Source organism: Perca flavescens, chromosome 3, assembly GCF_004354835.1.
Source record: "Perca flavescens isolate YP-PL-M2 chromosome 3, PFLA_1.0, whole genome shotgun sequence".
Classification (NCBI taxonomy): domain Eukaryota; kingdom Metazoa; phylum Chordata; class Actinopteri; order Perciformes; family Percidae; genus Perca; species Perca flavescens.
This window is the reverse complement of record NC_041333.1, coordinates 764867-780796: the sequence shown is the minus strand read 5'-3', so window position 1 is coordinate 780796 and position 15930 is coordinate 764867. Positions and strand designations below refer to the sequence as shown.

At 44.3% G+C, this 15930-nt stretch overlaps 1 protein-coding gene across 1 annotated transcript in view; it reads left to right on the top strand.

Moving 5' to 3' along the window:
• traf4a (tnf receptor-associated factor 4a) overlaps positions 1 to 14540 on the top strand; it is a 42588-nt gene extending 28048 nt beyond the window's left edge. Inside the window, exons 3-7 of the mRNA XM_028574550.1 lie at positions 908 to 1012; positions 1172 to 1333; positions 2194 to 2355; positions 8643 to 8798; positions 10639 to 14540. Coding sequence (XP_028430351.1) covers positions 908 to 1012; positions 1172 to 1333; positions 2194 to 2355; positions 8643 to 8798; positions 10639 to 11271 — 1218 coding nt within the window. The 3' untranslated portion in view covers positions 11272 to 14540. The remainder of the gene's footprint in view (positions 1 to 907; positions 1013 to 1171; positions 1334 to 2193; positions 2356 to 8642; positions 8799 to 10638) is intronic.
• The last annotated feature ends 1390 nt before the right edge of the window (positions 14541 to 15930 follow it).

The window sequence follows — 15930 nt, the reverse complement described above, 5'->3', positions numbered from 1 at the left end:
GGCTGTTGTGACATTTTGAGGAAGTGGCTTTTCTTGTTTGACCAGTGCTGTGCTTGTATGACACCATGGGGGGATGGAGATGCAGAGCAGAGCTGTAAATCCCCAGGACAGTGTGGGGGGGGGGGGGAGATTTGGGGTGTTTGGGCAGAAAACTGACTTATCCCCATCGCCCAGTGACGTGTGTGTGTGTGTGTGTGTGTGTGTGTGTGTGTGTGTGTGTGTGTGTGTTTGTGTGTGGACATTCAGTCTTGTATGATATGCTATAGAAACCGACATGCATTCAGTCTTTACTACTTTGCACTGCAACTGCTGCACGATTTCCCTCGGATAAATAAAGTTCTATCTACAGGGAGACACCGATCAATACCAATCTCTCAACTCTGCTCAGCTAGCCTGGCTCTGTTGCCAATTACGGCAACCAGCAGCTCTAAAGCTGACTTACTTAAACAGTGTATTTAGTTTGTTTAGTTGGTTTTAGAAGTGGTTAAATGTTAACTAGCCAGGTAAAATTATAAGTGATATGAGTAATGAACTGCAGCAAATACGTTGATTTCTGAATTCCGATTGACACAGATGATGCTAAACTATTTAACAATTAGTCTGTGAATGCTGACAACCTAAATTACCCTGTTATCCAATATTATGTATGGTCAAATACTGCACCGCTGTCATGTCTTACTCCAAAATGTCAGCTTTTTATGCCCTAAGAGTATAAGCCTTGTTTTCAGCTTCATAAGTATGCTATTTTTTTTTAGCTAATCCAATGGGGTTTTACATGGTTTATTGGTTAAATGCCAATTAAGACACATGTTAAACACACATTTGCTGTATGAAAGTGGTATATTACAGCCTTCCAGCATAGCTCCTGCCATTGCCTCTCTGACCTCGTCCTGCTTGTGTTCTTCAGATCTACCCGGACCCAGAGCTGGAGCAACAGATCCTGGCGCTGCCCATCCGCTGTATCCACAGTGAGGAGGGCTGCCGCTGGACTGGCCAGATGAAGCAGCTGCAGGTGAGAAGCTTCAATATCCTCTCATTTGTTTCCCCTCCATCTCTACTAAAAACATATAAAGCACTCTGACTTGTGTATTTCCTAACGTGTGTGTGTGTGTGTGTGTGTGTGTGTGTGTGTGTGTGTGTGTGTGTGTGTGTGTTGTTGTGTCTCCCTCAGGGCCACTTTTCCACCTGCGCCTTCAATGTGATACCCTGCCCCAACCGCTGCTCCGTCAAGCTGACGCGTCGCGATTTGCCCGACCACCTGCAGCACGACTGCCCCAAGCGCAAGGTCAAGTGCGAGTTTTGTGGCAGCGAGTTCACCGGTGAAGCCTACGAGGTAAACACCGACTCCAAACCTGTTTTTGGTTTCATTCTTTCCCTGTTCCAACTCAGCGGGAGCTTGACGTAAACAAACCGGAGTGACACCACATAATTTCCATGCCTATATGAAAGGCGTCTTTGTGAAAAGCAGCAGGAGAGAGTAATGCAGGCGTGTTGGCAGAAGGAGAGAAGCTTTGACTGGGTCTTTCATGCTCAATGTGTTTTGCTGAGCGGCCTGAAGTTCCTCAGCGTCTCCTCACCAACGCCTCTGTCATTTCCTCCCCTCCTCTGTTTACTCTAGCCCACATGCAAATCCTCACATTGGAGACACTGTGTGGTTGATGTTGTTGCAAGAAAAACATGATTGGAATAATGATTAATATATTAATTTCCTGTACTGGTCAATTAATTTGTTTTAGCTTGGTACTTGAGTTAAAATACTAAGTAAAATAATAAATGATACTCTTGTAAGTACTTTGCTCAGTATAGCACATTTTAATATGTCTTCTACAAAAAACATCTTCTAATTTTAGTGAAAATTAATTAATTAAGAAAACTTCCTAAAGTGCCATTCCTTAAAAACTGCAGCATAGTACAACACTAACTTCCAAAATCAATATCACAGTAATTTTTTTAACAACAATAAATATAATTATTAGCATTTCCTTTGTCACAGATTGTCTGGATTGATGAGTATATTTTCTGAATAAGTGAAGCGAATATACTTTGTTTATTAAAATTCAGTTTTGAGCTATGAAAACTGCAGTTTCTAAGCTGCATTTGAGTAAACCGTAACACCCACTGTATCTACAGTATTACATGTGTTGATTTTATAAAGCAGCTCTAAACTGTAATCACGTTTCCTCTCTATTCCAGAACCACCAGGGTGTGTGTCCCCAGGAGAGTGTGTACTGTGAGAACAAGTGTGGGGCGAGGATGATGCGGCGTCTGCTGTCCCAACACGGCCTAGCCGAGTGTCCCAAACGCACACAGCCCTGCAAGTACTGCGGCAAGGAGTTTGTGTTTGACACAATCCAGGTCAGTTTAAAATCCCTGCTCTAATTCTGTTTTATTAGTGAAATTATTTTGTTTGGCATGATCGAGTCTGTCAGTATCATTGTACCTGTCATCCGTCCTGCATGTGGCTCGTAGAGGGTTTCCAGACCCGGCGGAGCAGGATGTGGCTGTAGGATGCTGCCGTTCATGGTGTCTCTGTCCTGGGGCAGCTGGATGTTAGTGTAACCTGCTGTTTAGAAGCACCTGGCTCTGTGCACATCTGGCCAGAGGCTGAGCAGACAGTGAACCTTCTCCCTTCCCACACATTTTGGTGACGAGATGTAATAACCCAATCTTGGACACAAAGTATTTTACAATGCGTTCATGATGTGTGTTTTATACCTATACCTAGGATATTATATATCGTGTGTATATATATATATATATATATATATAATATATATATATATATATATATATATATATATATATATATATATATATATATATATATATATATATATATATATATATATATATATATATATATATATATATATATATATATATATATATATGTGTGTGTGTGCAGTATCTCACAAAAGTGAGTACACCCCTCACATTTTAGTAAATATTTCATTATATCTTTTAATGGGACAACACCGAAGAAATGACACTTTGCTACAATGTAAAGTATTAAGTGTACAGCTTGTATAACAGTGTAAATGTGCTGTCCCCTCAAAATAACTCAACACACAGCCATTAATGTCTAAACCGCTGGCAACTAAAGTCAGTCCACCTCTAATTTAAATTCCCATAGAGGCAGGCAGATTTTTATTTTTAAAGGCCAGTTATTTCATGGATCCAGGATACTATGCATCCTGATGAAGTTCACTTGGCCTTTGGAATTAAAATGAAGAAGCAAGGTAGAGATGGAGTGACCCTGCCCGGAGGAAGCCCGGGGCCCCCGTCTGGAGCCAGGCCCAGACGGCGGGCTCGCCGGGCGAGCGCCTGGTGGCGGGTTTGCCACGGAGCCCGGCCGGGCACAGCCCGAACAAGCTACGTGGCTCCCATCTCTCCAGCCCATGGGCCCACCACCTGTGGGAGGAACCGTTGGGGTCGGGTGCGATGCCACACGGGTGGCAGTGAAGGTCAGGGGCCTCGACGGACCAGACCCGGGCGGCAGACGCTGGCTCTGGGACGTGGAACGTCACCTCTCTGGGGGAAGGAGCCGGAACTGGTGCGGGAGGTGGAGCGCTACCGGTTAGATCTGGTGGGGCTTACCTCACGCACAGTCTCGGTTCTGGAACCATACTCCTGGATAGGGGTTGGACTCTTTTCTTCTCCGGAGTTGCCCAGGGTGTGAGGCGCCGGGCGGGTGTGGGGATACTCACAAGCCCCCGGCTGAGCACCGCTGTGTTGGAGTTTACCCCGGTGGACGAGACGGTCGCCTCCCTACGCCTGCGGGTTGTGGGGGGAAAACTCTGACTGTTGTTTGTGCATATGCACCAAACAGGAGTTCGGAGTATTCGGCCTTCTTGGAGACCTTGACTGGAGTCCTGCATGGGGCTCCAGTGGGGACTCCATTGTTCTGCTGGGGGACTTCAACGCACACGTGGGCAATGATGGAGACACCTGAGAGGCGTGATTGGGAGGAACGGCCTCCCTGATCTAAACCAGAGTGGTTGTTTGTTGTTGGACTTCTGTGCTAGTCATGGATTGTCTATAACGAACACCATGTTCGAACATAGGGATGCTCATAAGTGTACCTGGTACCAGAGCACCCTAGGTCAAGGTCAATGATCGATTTCATAATCGTTTCATCTGATCTGAGGCCGTATGTTTTGGACACTCGGGTGAAGAGAGGGGCAGAGCTGTCAACCGATCACCATCTGGTGGTGAGTTGGGTCAGGGGTGGGGGAAGACTCTGGACAGACCTGGTAAGCCCAAACGTGTAGTGCGGGTAAATTGGGAACGTCTGGAGGAGGCCCCTGTCCGACAGACTTTCAACTCACACCTCCGGCGGAGCTTTTCGTGCATCCCTGTGGAGGCTGGGGGCATTGAACTCGAGTGGACAATGTTCAAAGTTTCCATTGCTGAAGCTGCGGCGAGGAGCTGTGGTCTTAGGGTCTTAGGTGCCTCAAGGGGGCGGTAACCCACGAACACCGTGGTGGACACCGGTGGTCAGGGAAGCCGTCCGACTGAAGAAGGAGTCTTTCCGGGATATGTTATCCCGGAGGACTCCGGAGGCAGTTGCAGGGCACCGAAGGGCCCGAAGGGCTGCAGCCTCTGCCGTGAAAGAGGCAAAGCAGCGGGTGTGGGAGAAGTTTGAGAAGACATGGAGAAGGACTTTCGGTCGGCACCAAAGTGCTTCTGGAAAACTGTTCGCCACCTCAGGAGGGGGGCGGGGAACCATCCAAGCTGTGTACAGTAAGGATGGGACACTGTTGACCTCAACTGAGGAGGTAATAGGGCGGTGGAAGGAGCACTTTGAGGAACTCCTGAATCCGACTAATACGCCCTCTATGTTAGAGGCAGAGCTGGAGGATAACGGGGATTGTCGCCGATTTCCCAGGCGGAAGTCACTGATGTAGTCAAACAACTACACAGTGGCAAAGCCCCGGGATTGATGAGATCCGTCCAGAAATGCTCAAGGCTCTGGGTGTGGAGGGGCTGTCCTGGTTGACACGCCTCTTCAACATTGCGTGGAAGTCTGGGACGGTGCCAAAGGAGTGGCAGACTGGGGTGGTGGTTCCCTTTTAAAAAGGGGGACCAGAGGGTGTGTGCCAATTACAGGGTATCACACTTCTCAGCCTCCCTGGTAAAGTCTACTCCAAGGTGCTGGAAAGGAGGGTTCGGCCGATAGTCGAACCTCGGGTTGAGGAGGAACAATGCGGATTCCGCCCTGGTCGTGGAACAACGGACCAGCTCTTCACTCGCAAGGATCCTGGAGGGAGCCTGGGAGTATGCCCAACCGGTCTACATGTGTTTTGTGGATTTGGAGAAGGCGATGACCGGGTCCCCGGGAGATACTGTGGGAGGTGCTGCGGGAGTATGGGGTGGGGGTTCTACCAGGGCCATCCAATCTCTGTATGACCAAAGTGAGAGCTGTGTCCGGGTTCTCGGTAGTAAGTCGGACTCGTTTCAGGTGAGGGTTGGCCTCCGCCAGAGCTGCGCTTTGTCACCAATCCTGTTTGTAATATTTATGGACAGGATATCGAGGCGTAGTCGGGTGGGGAGGGGTTGCAGTTTGGTGGGCTGGGGATCTCATCGCTGCTCTTTGCAGATGATGTGGTCCTGATGGCATCATCGGCCTGCGACCTTCAGCACTCACTGGATCGGTTCGCAACCGAGTGTGAAGCGATTGGGATGAGGATCAGCACCTCTAAATCGGAGGCCATGGTTCTCAGCAGGAAACCGATGGAATGCCTTCTCCAGGTAGGGAATGAGTCCTTACCCCAAGTGAAGGAGTTCAAGTACCTTGGGGTTGTGTTCGCGAGTGAGGGACAATGGAGCGGGAGATTGGTCGGAGAATCGCGCAGCGGGTGCGGTATTGCATTCAATCTATCGCACTGCCAGGACGAAAAGAGAGCTGAGCCAGAAGGCAAAGCTCTCGATCTACCGGTCAGTTTTCGTTCCTACCCTCACCTATGGTCATGAAGGCTGGGTCATGACCGAAAGAACGAGATCCAGGGTACAAGCGGCGAAATGGGTTTCCTCAGGAGGGTGGCTGGCGTCTCCCTTAGAGATAGGGTGAGAAGCTCAGTCATCCGTGAGGAGCTCGGAGTAGAGCCGCTACTCCTTTGCGTCGAAAGGAGCCAGTTGAGGTGGTTCGGGCATCTGGTAAGGATGCCCCCTGGGCGCCTCCCTAGGGAGGTGTTCCAGGCACGTCCAGCTGGGAGGAGGCCTCGGGGAAGACCCAGGACTAGGTGGAGGGATTATATCTCCAACCTGGCCTGGGAACGCCGGGATCCCCAGTCGGAGCTGGTTAATGTTGCTCGGGAAAGGGAAGTTTGGGGTCCCCTGCTGGAGCTGCTCCCCCCGCGACCCGACACCGGATAAGCGGATGAAGATGGATGGATGGATGGATGGATGGTGTGTGTGCAGTATCTCACAAAAGTGAGTACACCCCTCACATTTTAGTAAATATTTCATTATATCTTTTAATGGGACAACACTGAAGAAATGACACTTTGCTACAATGTAAAGTATTAAGTGTCCAGCTTGTATAACAGTGTAAATGTGCTGTCCCCTCAAAATAACTCAACACACAGCCATTAATGTCTAAACCGCTGGCAACTAAAGTCAGTCCACCTCTAATTTAAATTCCCATAGAGGCAGGCAGATTTTTATTTTTAAAGGCCAGTTATTTCATGGATCCAGGATACTATGCATCCTGATGAAGTTCACTTGGCCTTTGGAATTAAAATAGCCCCCCCACATCATCACATACCCTTCACCATAACTAGAGATGGGGCACTTTCAATAAAATCATCTCTCAATGTAAATCAAACTAGCTATTAGGCTAACCGACATAAAACCATGCCAATCTCTAGGTAAAAGCATCCAAAGAGCACCATGTCATGGGACCTTTAATGATTATTTGGTTGAAATAAGATGAAAATATAATGAAAATAATGGCTAGTAATGTTGTGATTATTTTCTCTATTAGTCGACTAATTGGTCCATTTGGTCTTCGTCTACTGCAGCGTTGCAGTACTCGAGTACTCACTGGGGTGTTGTTTTGTGTCTCTGGTGCTTCCACACACATAAACTTGGAAAAAAAAATGCTGTTCTGAGTGAGTTATGGTTTCTGAATGTGTCCTGCCTTCAGTCTCCGGGGGAGCTGTTCAAAATCTGCAGGGCTTCCTATGTCACTAGCCGAAACGAAGGGGCTAACCGTAGCATGCTAGCTCGTTCTGAATGGCAAAACACTGCTACAACACACACTAGTTCACCATAATCTACAAAAGAACTACTTACATGTCCCTGCAACAGCTATCTGATGTGATCTTAGCTAGCTACGGCACATGTGCGCCTCCCAACAAAGATGGGATAGAAGTGTGATGTCTCACTCTGTAGCTAAAACAGAGACCTGAACACAGGGTGAAAAGAGGAGCTGCAGCAATGTGCAGTACAACAAAAATATGGTGTTTTTTGAAAATTAAAACAAGTAAACCTACTCTGGTACAACCTCAAAATACAATTATGAATCTGAAATGAGCATAATATAGCCACTTTAATGCAACCAATAACTTCAAATCTGAATCTAATTTGAAATGTGTTACTGTTTACCCCTCTCCCTGCCCCCTTTACAAGCACACCCAAGAAAGTGAATGCCAGAGACAGGAGAAGAAGCTCTGGCTTTCTAACACAAATCTGGTCTTGGTCTTGTCTCGGTCTCGATACACACTGGTCTTGGTGATGACTTGGTTTCGGTTTAGGTGGTCTCGACTACAACACTGGTCTACTGAGATGTATTTGGTCGATTAGTCATTCTTTATGCTTTTTCATGCTGAATGATTTATTTTCAAGAGACTTCTGCACAAGATTTAAAGTGGTGTTTTTGCATGATTCTTTGTGGAGAAACTCAGTTTTAGAGATCTGTTGTTTTAAATCGACTAATTTATTAGTTGACCAAATCGTATGAGTGTTAGTCATCTAATAATTTCTTTAATAGAGGACAGCCCTACAATCTAAAACCTAGAGATATTCAGATTACTGTAATTTAAGAACAAGTAAAGCAGCACGAAAAGCAATAACCACGGGGAAAAAAAGACAATTAATCAATTATCACATTTTTTTAAAGATTTTTTTTTTTGGCATTTCCATCTTTAATTGATAGGACAGCTGAGACATGAAAGGTGAGAGAGAGAGAGGGGAAGACATGCAGGAAACTGTCGCAGGTCAGACTCAAACCCTGGACCTTCTGCGTTGAGGAATAACACCTCTATACATGTGCGCCCGCTCTACCAACTGAACTAACCCGGCCACATCAATTATCAAATTACCTGCTGATTTACTTATCTGTCCATTAATTGTTTCAGTGTTTTATAACATTAATTGCCAGATTTGCATGTGTTATTGGAAGCATGGTCCCAATAATTTATTTGGCTTCAGGCTGCAAGATCAGTTGTTTTCTATCTTTTCTGGTCTAATTTGCAGCCTCATTTTTTTAAACCACATGTATTTTTCTTTTTTTTTACTTTCAAGAACATTTTTCTCTGTGCAACCATTAAACTGCGACCCCACTGTTCAGAATGTGTTCTTATCACTCATGCTGTCGGTCAGGAGTGTACACATTAACACTGTTCCTGACTCCTCTGCAGAACCACCAGTACCACTGCCCTCGGTTTCCTGTCCAGTGCCCAAACCAGTGCGGCACACCCAACATCGCCCGAGAGGATCTGGCTAACCATGTGAAGGAGAACTGCGGCAGCGCGCTTGTCCTCTGCCCCTTCAAAGACGCCGGCTGCAAACACAGGGTAAGACTGACCGCTATCATTTAACTTTAAAAGATGACTTCTTCTTTTTGTTAACACTACTACTACTGTCATTGTTGTTTATAGAGATGGCCCGATACCATTTTGCTTCCCGATACCGATTCCGATACCTGAACTTGCATATCGGCCGATACCGACCACTGATCCGATACCAGTGTGTCATTAAATTTTATTATGTTTACTAACTATATACTACTGTCCCTGTATGGATGTGATATGATTTCTATCTCTGTTGTCAGTCTGGCTCAGGTTAAACTCTTTGTAAGACATAAACAAACACAAACAATGAATGCCACAGAACATTTTATTATTCTCCAGTTTGACAGTCAGTTATAACGGAAAAAGAACATAAATACTACTTTAACGTAGATTTTCTTTAGGGCTTTATTAGGTGGTATCGGATAAGTGCATAAACTCCAGTACTTCCCAATACCGATACCAGCGTTTTAGGAACATCTCTAGTTGTTTACATGCATTTTTTCATGATTTTTTTTCTTGAAATGGTTTGCTTACTGTGTCCAAAGTAATTCTTTTTCTCTTTTGGAACATACAGTACTGTGCCTGTAGGGTCTATTTTAATGAGAGCAATACTTCTATATACTGTGCCTTTCTGTCTATTTTTGAAACTGACATCAATTTGAGAAAATGTGGACACACTCGAGGAAGAGCAGCAGATGAGCGTCATACCCGCCCCGCTTAGGAATTACAAAGCATCTTTAAAACTTGATGTATAACATTTACAGATGGAAAGCAAAAATATGTCTCCACAACTGCAGAGTGACCATTAAATGTAATAATTCGAGCATCCACATCTTTATCTTGTTCAGTGTATGGCAGACACATCAATAGAAGTTCATCTGTGGATGTAAATGGATGCAAACAAATACATTATTTAGATAATTTGCTGTGAACTGAACGGATACCAACAGCATCCACATTTTTGCAGTAATATTTATATTGTTTCCATCCCAATTTGCCGCAAACATGACACCACTTCTTCAAGTCATAATTCAGTCAAATCTGAAAACGCATCACATCATAACAAAACACACACACACACACACACACTGCTACACACAAAGCAGCATGACTTCCCATTGTGCCCAAATGCAAACATAAAGGCTATTGACTAAACACTAAGGTTGATCAATGCAGTGGAAGATGAAACTGATGTTGCATAGATGTTATTTTTATCTCATGATCTAATATTGAAGCCTGGCACTGTGTGCAACGTAGGGGTAGTAGTAGTTTAGGAACTGAAGTTAGGAACTGTCTCAAAAATGCATGCAAAATGGCCAAGAGAGACACTTCAACCCAACTCAACATTCATCTGGACGTCCTCCTATTATATACAAACTTCCAGATTTTAAAGAAAAGTCATGCAAATACAGCTCAATGCAATTCTTAATTGTAGTTTCCTGTTATTAAAACCCCTCGTTATATTTCCACTAATCATGTCCACCCGGACCATTAATGTTAAGTTTTTTAGACCCAGTTTTTTGAAGGTGGGGTTCAAATGCAAATCATGCTTTATTGTTTGATTAACTCATGGTGAAAATAAGATTTTATTATTTTAGTTTGTGGGCAGCTAAACTACATATACATACAAGAAGTATAAATGGCCGTAGAAAAACCGTTTAACACAAAATTGGGTAATGTAGTTGCTCCACGTATGTTGTGAAATCAACAGATCCAGATAGTAGCTTTGTGTTACTTTATACAGCTGTGTATGTGTAACCTCTGTATGCTTTTACGCAGCTCCTCACTTACTAACTGTGAAGCAGCTTTTAAATGATTCATCTCTTTGCTTTCTCTCTGGCAGTGCCCCAAACTGGCTATCGGTCGCCACCTGGAAGACACCACTAAGTCTCACCTGACTATGATGTGTAACCTGGTGGGGCGTCAGCGGCAGGAGATCCTGGAGCTGCGGAGAGAGATGGAGGAGCTGTCTGTCAGTCACGACGGTGTTCTCATCTGGAAGCTCAGCGACTACTCCCGCAAACTGCAGGAGGCCAAGCTCCGAAGCAACCACGAGTTCTTCAGCCCACCCTTCTACACTCACCGCTACGGCTACAAGCTGCAGGTGTCGGCCTTCCTGAACGGTAACGGCAGTGGCGAGGGCTCCCACCTCTCCGTCTACATCCGCGTGTTGCCCGGAGAGTACGACAGCCTGCTGGAGTGGCCCTTCTCCTACAAGGTGACTTTCTCCATCATGGACCAGAGCGACCCGTCTCTTTCCAAACCCCAGCACATCACGGAGACCTTCAACCCTGACCCCAACTGGAAGAACTTCCAAAAGCCCTGCAGCAGCCGCAACTCGCTGGACGAGAGCACCCTGGGCTTCGGCTACCCCAAGTTTATCTCTCACGAGGAGATTAAGAAGAGGAACTACATCCGAGACAACTGCATCTTCATCAAGGCTTCTATAGAGATTCCACAGAAGATTATGGCTTAAAATACAACCTTTGTTTGCTTTTCATAAAGGAGAAAGATAGGTTAAAGACTGGAAGTGACACTTAAACCTTGAAAACTTCTACACACTTACCCTTTAGAAACTTTCTGCCCTTGCAGCCTCTCACCACAGAGCTTGAAGCGAGTCTGTTTGGCTGTGTGAGCTGACTCGGAGGACCTTGATATATCACAGAGGAGAAAGTGTTTGGTCTGCAGAACCATCACTCTCTGGTGTTTCCTTTATCATTTTTTTGTTTGCTGTCCTTTTATCACAGTCTACAACAAAAAGCCTTGGAAATCAAACAGTGCCTAGAGATTTTATCTTAAGTTATATTTTTGTTGTTATTTCCACAGTACAGATGTTAAAGATTATGGAAAAGATATTTGAAAAAAGGGGTGAAGGGCTTCGCTAAGCCTCTGCACTTAGAGTAGAGAGAAAGTTAGAAGCTGGCCAGAGACGTCCCGTTGGGGTGATCTAAAGAAGAGGGAGCTCAGCAGACTCATGCTGGAGCCCAACTGCCTTTTGTTTCCATGCTCATACAGTATACTCCCACTGATCCGTTAACAAACACAGAGCCCTTGGTCAGAGACTTGTGAGGTTTGTGTACACACAAACATCAAATCGATGTTTTCAAGTGAGAAACTTGCATCTCCAATCTTGGTAATTTCCTGTTTTAAAGGAAAAGTGTTACATTTTGGTTGAGTTGAATGAATCAATACCACTCTCATATCTGCACATTCAATATAAGGCTACAGCCAGCTTTCGGTTAGCTTAGGTTAGCATAAAGACTGCAAACTACCTGGAGTCTCAATGGTTGCCTAGCAACTGCTTCCAAGAAATAGCCCTCAGTAAAATGGCAAATTGTAATTTTTAACCGCCTTTTTCTTTTGTACGGATTAAAACTGTGTGAGATATAATGTATTAATTAGTGGTCCCTAAAGCTGATTTATAGCTGTATGCTGGGGTGTAATGCTATTTGTTTAAGTACCGGAGAGCCCCTATGGCAAATTGTGGCTCATTTCGAAGGTTATTTAACTGCTGTTCCTACGATGGCAAGTTTACAAAAATATAACTATAAAATGAAAGGATGTTTTGCTGCCTTGTCATCTTCATTAGTTAACAGTTAGCTAGCTATACACTGAGAAAAAATTATTTCATTCACTGTGCCGCTCAAAGGCTTCTCCCGGGAGCTACTGGCAACTTTTAAGGTGGAATGGTTTTATGTGTGTACTACCATTGAACCGATTGAGGCAGAAGGCGGGTGAATTTCCTGTGCTTGTCCATCCACTGAGAGACATGGATGTTATGCTACCAAGCAGACTAATCACAGTTGTTGTGGTCTGCACCTAGCACCTGTAAAACTCACCAATTAACCACTTAATATATTGTTTTATATTGTTTAATCCTCTGTCCTTTATCTTTGGACAGGGCCAGGCTAGTTGTTTCCTCCTGTTTCTCATCTTTGTGCTAGGCTAAGCTAACTGGCTACTACGGAAAGATATGACAGTGGTATAAATCTTTTTATCTAACACAGCAAAAAAGGGAATAAACGTATTTCCCAAAATGTCAAATATACCTTTTAACTAAAATTAAACATGCCTCTCCTACTGCTGAGAAAATCCTAACATTTTTGGGCACAAAAAATGCAACTGTCAAGCTCAACCAAGGCTGTTTTTTGTTTAGTTTTTTTACCCAATAACATCGAAGCTCTGAATCTGTCTCTTGTAGTTAACCACTCCCATCACAGGAACCGTCTGTAACTTGTGTTTGTCAGTAGTACGACCCAGTCGTAACTAGCTTCAGGAGCATGCCAGTGTACCAAACACACGCTTCATAAGGACCCTACGAGGCTTTGTGTCTATAGAGTGTTGCAGGGATTGAAGGCCGACCGGAAAAGTTAGCATCGCCCTCGTTCCCTCGACATTTTTTTTAAATAAAAACAAATGAACGTTTATGATACTTACACATTTTGTACATGAACACCATAGTTATGATTTTTTAGCCTAAATGCTTCCAACTGATTTCTCGTGTTCGGTGTGATGACGTTTGTAGTCTCAGTCAGCCACTTGTTAGCAACTGCCTTTTTTAAAGAACCCATTGACTTCCAGATGAGGGAACTGGAAGTGCAAAAATGGAAATTCATTTTGGGTTTTAGGACTCATTCCTGCAGCACTCTATTGTGAAGTCCACTGTTGGGGGGGAAGCACCTTTCGTCGGTCTTCAGATGAGCAGAGCAGACAAAGAGGCCAGTTGTCGGAGTACACGTGCATTTAATAGTGAAGGAAAAGCCATGTGGCCTTTTTATACAGTATGTCTTCGCATGAGAGTTTTAGGGGTGAGCAGGGCAACATAAACAAATGCATGCTTCATGTGCTACCACCTGGACCATTTTTGTACTGTAACCTGTATTCTTGAAATCCTCTCCCGTTGATGGCTATTTAGTGTCTTTTTTTTTTTGGACCGTTTGAAAGTTGACAAATTGTCAAAAAGTAGGGTTTTTTTTGTAGGTTTTTTTTATATACAGAAAATGTGAACGCTGCCGGTAATATAACCTATAAAGACAATGAACACTTGGCTGTGAAGTGAACTGTTTTACATAGCCTGGGCATGGCTGGTGAACTCTTTGAAAAGATGGTTAATGACATGGTCTCTGCAAATATGTGGGTGTCTTGGGGCTGACTACACCTTTTGTTGTTACCATGGCCACTGGTGTCTATCTTCAGCTCGGCACACAATGTTGCGACGAGGAGATGTTGGAGGAATGTGTGATACACCTGCCCCCATCATAGCACCATCAGAGGGGTGGAGGACTCTGATGATACAGTACACTCATGAGTCATGGCATATGTGAATACTAATGTAAAAATGCAGAAGCACATTCTTTCTTTTTATTATTCTACATGAAAAATTCCTTATTTCTTGTCATAATACCAGCTGATATTTTACAGTGATTTAAAGAAGTGAGAAGATAAAACTTTTTTGTAAGATTCTGTATTTTTTAAAATACTTAGCTGTTTTATACAAACACTTTTCGTTGGAGAGTCGGGGTTGACTATGGGAATTTTCAGACCCTTTTGCCTCTTTGGACATTTGGATAATTTCTTTGTACTTGTGGTTTGAGCCTCACATATTCTGTCTGTATTATTTCCTCTTAAAAGTATTTATTTTAAGGAGCCATCATGTGAGTTTGAACAGATGGCAAAAATGTTTGAATATGTTGATTGAAGAGTGCTTGTCAATTTCTTAATTGAAATAAAATACCATATATTATAGTTGTTTTACCTATTTGTATTTCATACAGTGCAGAATTTGCAGAAAGAAGCCAAATTCATAAAGTCAAACCACACTGGCACCATATTTGTAAATCTGACTTCAGGAAAGAATCAGAAGAAAACGAAAAACAATTGATCTTACACACCGGCTAAAGAAAGTCCCTGGTACCTGCTGACAGCTACTTTATTTAGTACCACATCCGTGGAGGTTCCCAGCAAGCTGAGGCGATACCAAAAGGTATACTGAAAAGACTACTGATTGGTCGGAGAGAATTGTCACTAATCACTGCGTCATCGTTGCTAGTGACAGACGGGGGGGTCCTGAACAACCCCACCATTTTTAAATAGTTTAATGAGCTTTTTTTTTTTAGCTGCCTCCAGCTTCTTTTGAAACAAAATGTTTCTTGCCGGGAGTAAAAAACAACACACCTTCGACGTTCTGTGTGTGTGTCGCGTTAGGTCACGCCAGTTTCCTGCGACATCGCTATGACGACCAGCCACGCTCGCCTCAGGAATGAGGCGGTGCTAAATCTGCAATGGAAAAAGGAGGATGGGGCACTGCGGCAGAGCCGAGCCGAGCCGAGTAGAATAGAGTAGAGCTGCTACTAGCAGTGGGTAAGTGCCATTAGTGGACCTGTACTTTTCCATACAGACCCTTTGAAGACATAACGTTGGTTGGACTTTACCTTTAATGAAAAAGAAACCTTGTTAAGGAAAAAAGTGGTTGTTAAAGGTGCAATATGTAATATTATATGTAATACTGGCAGCTAGCGGTTAAAATAGTTACTGCACTACCAATTCAAAATACTGGAGAGTCGTCTTCCCCGCCCCCTCCTGCCCAGACTCAAAGTTCACGGAGGTTGCCAGACTGAGACCGCAGCATTCACAACAATGTTGCTAGACGCTTTTCTCACATAGCCAGACATTACTCCACAGCACAGCGGAGTAGCTAACGGTAGATGCTAGTCTCACATAGCCAGACATTACTCCACAGCACAGCCCAGTAGCTAACGTTAGATGCTGGCTATATTGACAGTCATAAAAGCCTGTGCTCACGCGGAGCTCTGTAACCAACTGACAGACACACTTTTTCGGCTTAGAATTACAATATGAACCGCTAAAAACACAACAACCTCACTGTCCTCTCCACACGCCAGTCAGGTACACTTCCTCGGCTTACAATTACAATACGAAACGCTAAAAATACCACTACCTTGCTGACGGAACACACTTCATTGACTTAGAATTACGGCAACAATCGCTAAACACACTGCAAACTCACAGTCCTCTCTTCCCGATTCACAGCCCCCCTCTCGTGGCTTAAAATAACTCACCGTTGTCGGCTCCAGCTGCTAAACTACACGTTGTAAACAGCCATGGGCTGCTTGCC